Here is a 9,134-nt window from a genome sequence, read left to right on the forward strand (position 1 = left end):
GAATGCAATACCGAGGGAGATGGTGGAGAAGAAAACAGTGACAGAGTTCAAAAAAGCATGGTATGAGCACAGAGGATCTCTAATAATGGGTATACAGCGGGGATCTCAAAGTCCCTCCTTGAGGGCCGCAATCCAGTCGGGTTTTCAGGATTTCCCCAATGAATATGCATTGAAAGCAGTGCGTGCACATAGATCTCATGCATATTCATTAGAAAAAGCCTGAAACTCCGACTGGATTGCGGCCCTCAAGGAGGGACTTTGAGACCCCTGGTATACAGTATATTGAAGAACTAAGGCCAGTACTGGACAGACTTACACAGTCTGTGTCCCGTATATGGCGATTCAGTTAAGGATGTGCAGGGGAAGACTTCAACAGCTGGGATGGTTTAGATGGGCTGGAGTGAGATGTGACGGAGACTTCAGTAGATAGAACCTAAGCACAGTGCCAGGCAGAGCTCTGGTTTTCTGGCCCAGAAAAATCTAAGAAAAAGGACAATTTAAATTAAATCATTAATTTATAGAGAACGTACAGTTGGGCAGATTGGATGGACCATTTGTCTCTTTATCTTCCGTCATTTACTATGTTACTTTGTAAACCGTTACAACTCCTTATTTCATTCAGCTGTCAGAAGTTTCCTTTCTGAGGATCTCAAAGAGCAAACATAAAATAATGTTTTGTGTAGTGCCTCTCGATAATCATTTTGATAACTGTGTACTCCTTTGGCTAACATCTGATCTCCCATTTTGACCTCTAGGTCATGTTTTCCTAGTTTACCAATGAAGTTTTCCATACTGCCGCATAAAGAAAGATGGCTTCCAAAGCTATTACTGTGTATTTGCTGTTTACATCCAGGTTCAAAAGATAAAGGAAGATCTAGGAGAATACAAGGGATGAATATAAATTCCTCATCCAAACAGAGAATAAAAATGATTAAAACAAGCAGAGAAGGCCTGGAAGATGTTTTAAAACAATCAAAAATTCTGGGGCATTTGTAATTTAGAAAGCAATAGTCAAATTCAACTATAACATGTCGGCCTCGAGGTCCAAAGACGAAATTACCAGGTCAAAGAAGCTCCCTTAGGCTGCACTTCTGGGAAAGGTAAAAAAAATTACATCCAATGAAGTGAAGAAGAAGAAGAAGAAAAAAAAAAAAAAAGCTACTAGTAGCATATTTCCATCACAGGTATCTAAAGTGAAGGATTAGATCAAAATATAAAAATGTTTATTATTTTGTTAATTTCATATAAGCAAAAATATTTTTCAGAAACAGCAATAAAATAAACGCTGGGAGGTTTTAGCTATTTTATTTATTTTAAACTATTTACAACTCATCATTCCAATCTTCTCCTCATCCCTCCCCCCAGCACTCCGCTCATCCACTCTTATCTTTACCCTTCTCTTCTCCAGCCCACTCTAGACTCCATCCCTTCTACTTTGCTGCACCATATGCCTGGAACAAACTGCCTGACTCGATACGTCAGGCTCCATCTTTGGCAGTACTTAAATCCAGACTCAAAATCCTCTTCTTTGAAGCTGCTTTCAATTCCAAACTTCAACCCACCTTCTAAGCATCAATATCTGTTTTATCATTTCCTCTGTAATTCTCCCACCCGAGTACTGTGTATAGATACCTTCTTGTCCAGATTGTAACCTCTTTTGAGCAGGAACTCTCTCTTCTGTGTTTTGATGTAGTAGTGCTATAGGAATGATTAGTATCACTAGTAGTAGATGGTCAAAAGAAACAAAAAAATCTGCAGCCAGAGGGGAAAAAAATGTTCTTCCTTACTAAAGTACGCCCACTGCTGTAAGTTCATGGATCAGCACTTTTCCCTGGAGTCTAAAGTGCATTATCAGAACCACTACTCTCTCTCCTCCACAAAGCTGACCAATTGTGTTTTGATGTTCTGATAGCATACGCTTTCAGAGCTACAACTCTTCATAACATCTTCCTCAGAACATGGCAGTTAAAAGATTTGTTTACCCAGTTAAATTTCTCCTGGAGTAAAAGACTGACTTGCAAAATTCTACGATTCACCAAAACAGTTTTGCAAATACATCAGTGAAATAGTAAACCACCAAGGATCTTTATCCCCCTAAGGAAAATAGTGGCAGAATTAAAGCATGCATGCCTGCATGGGACAGACACAAAGGGACATTAATGACGAGGAGGGGGGGGAGGGCAGATGGCCAAAGCTTACCATAGATCAAATAAGACCCATGAGAGCACACAGTGGATCCCAAAAGCTAAATGCTTGATATTTCCTTGTCCAAATGTATAGAATTATTTTAGCATATGCCAACACTTATACTTCTTTAATTAACTCAATACAATTTACTTTTTCTAACAATTTTTGACACCTAAAGCATTGGGTAAGAAACAGGTTAGAAAACTTCCGGCCTATATGAATATCAGGAGAAATTCAGAATGGAGTTGGATTATAAAGAATAATCAGATATTCTAAACACTGCCTTCTTATTTTTATGCTGTCAATTTTTATAACAGCCTCTCTTTAGAATTATGCTACTAGTCCTCTAGCTTGTAAAAGAACTACTTAACATTTAAACGGTTTCCCGTGTCAGAAATGTTGCTACATGTCTTACAATTGCAGTAGGCAGCATCAAATTCTGATCACTGATTATTTGCTTATCGGCATATATAGATACATTTCTTAGACGTGAATCATGAAATGTGACTCGTTGAGGCATCCCACTCCACCCGCAAAAACACTTCTCTTACATCAGATTGCCTTCTGCAAAAAAAAAAAAATGGTGCCAAGCATGTATAACTCTACCAAGTTGCAACACCCAAATTTGTACAATCTGCTTATAATTACAAAAGTAAAATAAAACAGTTTCTTGAACATTTGTCTCTTTAGCTAAAAATCTGCAATACAATGCTCCCTCGCTCACTCACTCACGGTCCGCGAATCGCGGACTTGCTCATCGCGGTATGCTCCGACCGCCTCTTCCTGAAGTAAAGTCGGGCTACACCAAACAGGAGCTGTGTCAACGAAGCTCCTGATTGGTGTAGCTAGACTTTACTACAGGAAGAGGCGGTCGAAGCAGACCGCGTCTGATTTTCTTCACCTGCTGGCACTCCAGCTGCAAATATGGTTTTTCATTATTAAGACTTGGCCAAAAGGAAAGACGTATAAAGTATAGAGTTCAAAATTCACATGGTTTCCTAGAACGGAACCCCTGCAAATTTTGGGGGAATACTGTATCATTATTAAGACTTGGCCAAAAGGAAACATGTATAAAGAGTTCGAAATTCACATGGTTTCCTGGAACGGAACCCATGCAAATTTAGGGGGAATACTGTATCATTATTAAGACTTGGCCAAAAGGAAAGAAGTATAAAGAGTACGAAATTCACATGGTTTCCTGGAACGGAACCCCTGCAAATTTCGGGGGAATACTGTATCATTATTAAGACTTGGCCAAAAGGAAAGATTTATAAAGTATAAAGAGTTCAAAATTCACAAGGTTTCCTGGAACAGAACCCCTGCAAATTTGGGGGGAATACTGTATCATTATTAAGACTTGGCCAAAAGGAAAGAAGTATTAAGAGTTTGAAATTCACATGGTTTCCTGGAACGGAACCCCTGCAAATTTCAAGGGAATACTGTATCATTATTAAGACTTGGCCAAAAGGAAAGATATATAAAGAGTTCGAAATTCACATGGTTTCCTAGAACGGAACCCCTGCAAATTTTGGAGGAATACTGTATCTTTATTAAGACTTGGCCAAAAGGAAAGATGTATAAAGTATAAAGAGTTTGAAATTCACATGGTTTCCTGGAACGGAACCCCTGCAAATTTTGGGGGAATACTGTATCTTTATTAAGACTTGGCCAAAAGGAAAGATGTATAAAAGAGTTTGAAATTCACATGGTTTCCTGGAACGGAACACCTGCAAATTTCGGGGGAATACTGTATCATTATTAAGACTTGGCCAAAAGGAAAGACGTATGAAGTACTGAGTTCGAAATTCACATGGTTTCCTGGAACGGAACCCCTGCAAATTTGGGGGGAATACTGTATCATTATTAAGACTTGACCAAAAGGAAAGATTTATAAAGTACAAAGAGTTCAAAATTCACAAGGTTTCCTGGAACAAAACCCCTGCAAATTTGGAGGGAATACTGTATCATTATTAAGACTTGGCCAAAAGGAAAGATGTATAAAGAGTTCGAAATTCACATGGTTTCCTGGAACGGAACCCATGCAAATTTGGGGGGAATACTGTATCATTATTAAGACTTGGCCAAAAGGAAAGATGTATAAAGAGTTTGAAATTCACATGGTTTCCTAGAACAGAACCCCTGCAAATTTGGGGGGAATACTGTACCATTATTAAGACTTGGCCTAAAGGAAAGATGTATAAAGAGTTTGAAATTCACATGGTTTCCTAGAACAGAACCCCTGCAAATTTGGGGGGAATACTGTACCATTATTAAGACTTGGCCAAAACGAAAGATGTATAAAGAGTTTGAAATTCACATGGTTTCCTAGAACAGAACCCCTGCAAATTTGGGGGGAATACTGTACCATTATTAAGACTTGGCCTAAAGGAAAGATGTATAAAGAGTTTGAAATTCACATGGTTTCCTAGAACAGAACCCCTGCAAATTTGAGGGGGAATACTGTATCATTATTAAGACTTGGCCTAAAGGAAAGATGTATAAAGAGTTTGAAATTCACATGGTTTCCTAGAACAGAACCCCTGCAAATTTGAGGGGGAATACTGTATCATTATTAAGACTTGGCCAAAAGGAAAGATGTATAAAGTATAAAGATTTCAAAATTCACATGATTTCCTGGAAGGGAACCCCTGCAAATTTGGGGGGAATACTGTATCATTATTAAGACTTGGCCAAAAGGAAAGGCTTATAAAGCGTTTTCCCTCCTGCAAAATGGTCATTTCTTTCCTAAGACCATGAACTCTTTTTTTTGTCCGAGGCCCCGCCTAAGGGTCTAGTGGCTCGTCCAGGGCTACATTTGGAACCGTTGCCCAGGAGATGACAGGCTGGGGATCATCTGCGCTTCTTCTCTCCCTGCAGATGCCTCAGAGCCGGGCCAGCCTCGGATCTGAAGCATCTTTCCGGCGCTTTGGAGACCTCGCTGTAACGCGCCGCCCCCCCCCCCCCCCCAGCCACCTCCTGCTGAGGGGGGGGGGAGGGGTGACGTCGCCGCCCTCGCCGCGCGCTGCCCACCTTGCGTTTCCTGGTCTCGGGGGTCCCGCTCCAGACGAAGCACTGGTAGATGACGCGCAGGTTCTGTTTCCAGTTCTCCACCTTAAAGCTGTTCACATGGGAGCAGCCGGTCGGACTCATGACAAAAACACATCAATTCACCTGAGGGGGGAGGGGAGGGGGAGGGGGAAGACCGTCGCCGCCGCCGCCGCCGCTCCTTCGCCCCCAGGGAGCCGCCGGCGCCGCCCCTCCTCCTCCTCCTCCAACTCCTCCTTCCTCCGTCGGCGGCGGCCGCCCCGAGGCCCCTCACCGGGCGGACATGGAGAGGCGCCGGCCCCCGGCTCTCCTCGCGCTCCAGACAAAAGCGCCGACGGGGAGACGGGGGTGGGGTGGGGGGGGCTCGGCCTCCCTCACTTTCTGGCTCGGTTCATGGGGGGAGGGGGGAGAGGAGGAGGAGGGGTCCCGGCGTCGCTGTCTCTTTAAATCTCTCCCTCACTTTTACCCGGCTCGCCCTCCCCCCACCGCCACTTCTCTTCTCGCTGCTCTTTCGGCGAAATCAACCTAGCCCGCCAGCGACGCCAGGCGAGGGGGCGGGGCCTGCGCCGGGCCCGCCCCCTGGCGACGGCCGGGCGGTAGGCGCTGGGCGTCCGTGACGTCAGGGCCGCGCGAGGCCTTGCCCCGGCGACGTCATTCGAGCGCCGCGCCCCCCTCGCCCCGCGCTTGGAGGAAGGCAGGAAGCGATTGGCCGGGCGCTGCTGTCGCTCATCCTGTCCGCCCGCCCCTCAGCAGGCTGGGTTGTTGGCGCGCGTGCTGTCATATCCGGTGCAGCTTCTCACGTTTACCCCCCAGTGATTTCCTGCGGGGGAAGGGTTCTGGGCCAAAAGGGTTTGCACTTAAACTGCTCTGCCCAATAGAGGAGATGCTATTTCATTGCTCCACCTTTCCAAGGATGGACTGACTTAGAGTGACCAAGGAGACTTTTTGACTGGTCCTGCTTTTAATATTACATCCCAAATCAGTATTTGTAGTCCATGACAATATACATTGAAATCAGGGCTGCAGATCCCATAATGCAGCAGGATGAGATGGGCAGAAATTCAGGACTGGTCAAAAAGACCAACCGTTGGAACAATAGTGCCCTGCCCAGGCCTACTTTCCCTTACCTCCCATCTAATGTGATCACTTTTCACCTGTGTTAGGGGCCAGGCTACCCTGCTTGTAAGTCCTTTATTGAATAAATTTTGGAAAGATCTCACAAGTTACCTATGCCAGATGGTGGAACCAGATTTGTTTGCTCTACAGATATGAGCTTTATATATTTATCCATTTGAAGAAGTCCAGGATGAAACCACAAATAATGATTTTTATTAGTAACAGTACAGCACCAGAGAGGAGCAGCTGATTCCAAGACTCCAGAAAGAGCCAAGTTCCAAGTTTGAGATTGTTCCTAAACAGATCAATTAGTCAGGTTGTGAATATTTCTGCAAATCTTGCCCCTCACCCCCCAAAGACTTAATTAATCTGACTAAAGTTCCTAGACTAGTAAAATAGGTGTTAAAGGCCTCAAGAAAAAGTGATGAGTAGGTGATAATTTTTACTAGCTTCTACAGAGAAAGCACAGTTACTTACCGTAACAGGTGTTATCCAGGGACAGCAGGCATATATTCTCACATGTGGGTGATGTCATCTACGGAGCCCCGATGCGGAAGCATTTTCAAGCAAAATTGATTGAAGATTTAAGTTTGCTCTGCTGCTCCACGCATGCGTGCCTTCCTGCTCCACTAGGGGGCGCATCCTCTCGTGGTCTCCAGTTCAAAATTTTCCGCTGAGCCTAGAAGTCGTGTTTTTTTCAGGCTCTGCCCCAACTGCCTTCTAGCACCGCGATTTTTCTTGTTTTTCCTCGATTAAGTCGCTGTGCGCTAAATTTTTCTTTTTCAATTTGATTCCTGCTTCGTTTTTGACCGACCCGGAGGCTTCCGGGTCCCCGTGACCGCGTGGCTACTCGAGCCGCGGCCACTTTCGATTCTATGTCCCGGCCTTTGACCGGCTTTAAAAAGTGTACCCGGTGCAAGCGGCTTCTTTCCATCACAGACCCGCATCGCCGGTGCATCCTCTGCCTGGGGGCCGCTCATCCAACCGACTCCTGCCCCCAGTGCGCTACTTTCCAGAACCGGGCCCTCCGTCGAAGGAAAGCCCGCATGGCGGATCTTTTCGCCCCAGACCAACCCTCTACCTCGGCCTCGAGGTCGGCCCCGGCCTTGACCTCGGCCCCGAATACCTCGGCATCGCCTCGAGACTCGACTCCGAAGTCCTCAGGACAACAGAAAGCCTCGGCTCCGGGTAAGTCCCCTCTTCCCTCTTCAGGTTCTGTAAGCAGCAGAGCAAACTTAAATCTTCAATCAAGTTTGCTTGAAAATACTTCCGCATCGGGGCTCCGTAGATGACGTCACCCACATGTGAGAATATCATGCCTGCTTGTCCTGGGATAATAATTTCTACATTTGGGAGATCTCTGGAATACAAAAGTGTTATATAAGTGTTATATAAGCTGGGTCTCTTAAACTGAAGTGAAAATGTATACATCATTATCCCAGGACAAGCAGGCAGCATATTCTCACACATAAGTGACGTCACCGACGGAGCTCTGCAGCGGACAGCCTCGAAAGCAGACTTGCTTGAAGATCTTTCTAAGAGCTTCCGAGTGCTGCACCGCACATGCGCGTGTGCCTTCCCGCCCGAACTAGGGAACTGTGAGGATCCTCAGTTCAAAGTTTTCCGCGGAGCCGAGAAGACCTGTTCTTTTCAGCTCTGCAGCACTTAGCCTTCTCTTCACCGCGGCTGTTTCTTATTTTTTGAAGTTCGGTCACTGTGTCTTGCTCTCGTGTTTCTTTAAAAAAAATAATAATAATTTATTTACTTCATTTTTTTCGTCTCCCTTACATCCGGTCGGTGGGCCTTGGGCCTAGGCCCAACCGCTCGCATCGTTCGACACGGACTTTATTTTTTCTATGTCCCGGCCTCTTACCGGGTTTAAACGCTGCTGTCAGTGTAGTCGTGTGATTTCTCTCACCGACCCTCACTCCCGTTGTCTCTCTTGTTTGGGCCCGAGTCATTCACCTGAAGATTGTCACCGTTGTTGGACTCTTCAGTCTCGGGCTTTTCGTCGTTGCTGTGTTCAATTCCACCAACTTTTTGGCGACATGGAGCAACCTTCGGACAAGGCCTCGACCCCGACGGTAGCCCCGGTCTCGAAGGCCTTAACTCAGACGTCGATAGCAGTCCCGGTCTCGAAGACCTCGACCTTGGCTTCGGCTGGAGCCTCGGTCTTGAAGGCCTCGACCTCGACTCTACCTTCTGTTCCTGCAAAGACTTCGACCTTGTCCTCTTTGGGCTCGAAGGTCTCGACAGTATCTTCGGTGAAACTGTCCTTGGTGGGTAAGTCTCCTTCTTCCCTTTCAGGTGCCGTATCTAAGAAGCCACCAGAGACCTCCTTGCGTCCTCCTTCCAAGCGTGCCTCCAAGTCAAGGGAATACTCACCTTCGAGGTCGCCCTCTTTGGAGTGCATTGCTGCACCTACGAGACAAGATTCGTCTGTCTCGGTGCCGATGCTCGAGGATATGTTAAAGTCCATCTTGTCCACTCAAATATCTTCTATAGTGGCTCAACTAGTTCCGGCCTCAACTCTTCCTTGGGTGGACCAGCCTGAGCCTCAACTGGATCCTCCAATGTTTGTGTCTCGAGGCAGGTCTCGTACATCGAAGCTGTCTTCCAGTGATTCCTCACCTGAGCCTCCAGTGTTACCTCGCTCGAAACATCGCTCGAGGCATTCACAACACCTTGCTTCTAAGCTTCGCCGAGAGTCTTCTGCATACTCTTCTAGGGATACCGAGGCTTCCATTCCTCGCTCTTCCACCTCGAAGCATGAGTCTCGTCGACAA

At 45.9% G+C, this 9,134-nt stretch overlaps 1 protein-coding gene across 5 annotated transcripts in view; it reads right to left on the reverse strand.

The window, feature by feature from the left end:
- USP22 (ubiquitin specific peptidase 22) overlaps positions 1-5,793 on the reverse strand; it is a 199,238-nt gene extending 193,445 nt beyond the window's left edge. For 3 of the 5 annotated variants that reach the window (XM_033963997.1, XM_033963996.1, XM_033963994.1), the window contains exon 1: positions 5,218-5,346. Coding sequence is in view for 2 of the 5 variants with exons in the window: in XM_033963993.1 (XP_033819884.1) it covers positions 5,218-5,337 (120 nt within the window). In the remaining 3 variants the exon portion in view is untranslated. Of the gene's footprint in view, positions 1-5,217 lie in introns of all 5 variants that reach the window. The other 2 variants (XM_033963993.1, XM_033963992.1) reach the window with 2 other exon arrangements.
- Between the last annotated feature and the right edge of the window lie 3,341 nt (positions 5,794-9,134).

This window comes from Geotrypetes seraphini, chromosome 11 (genome assembly GCF_902459505.1).
Source record: "Geotrypetes seraphini chromosome 11, aGeoSer1.1, whole genome shotgun sequence".
NCBI classification, from domain to species: domain Eukaryota; kingdom Metazoa; phylum Chordata; class Amphibia; order Gymnophiona; family Dermophiidae; genus Geotrypetes; species Geotrypetes seraphini.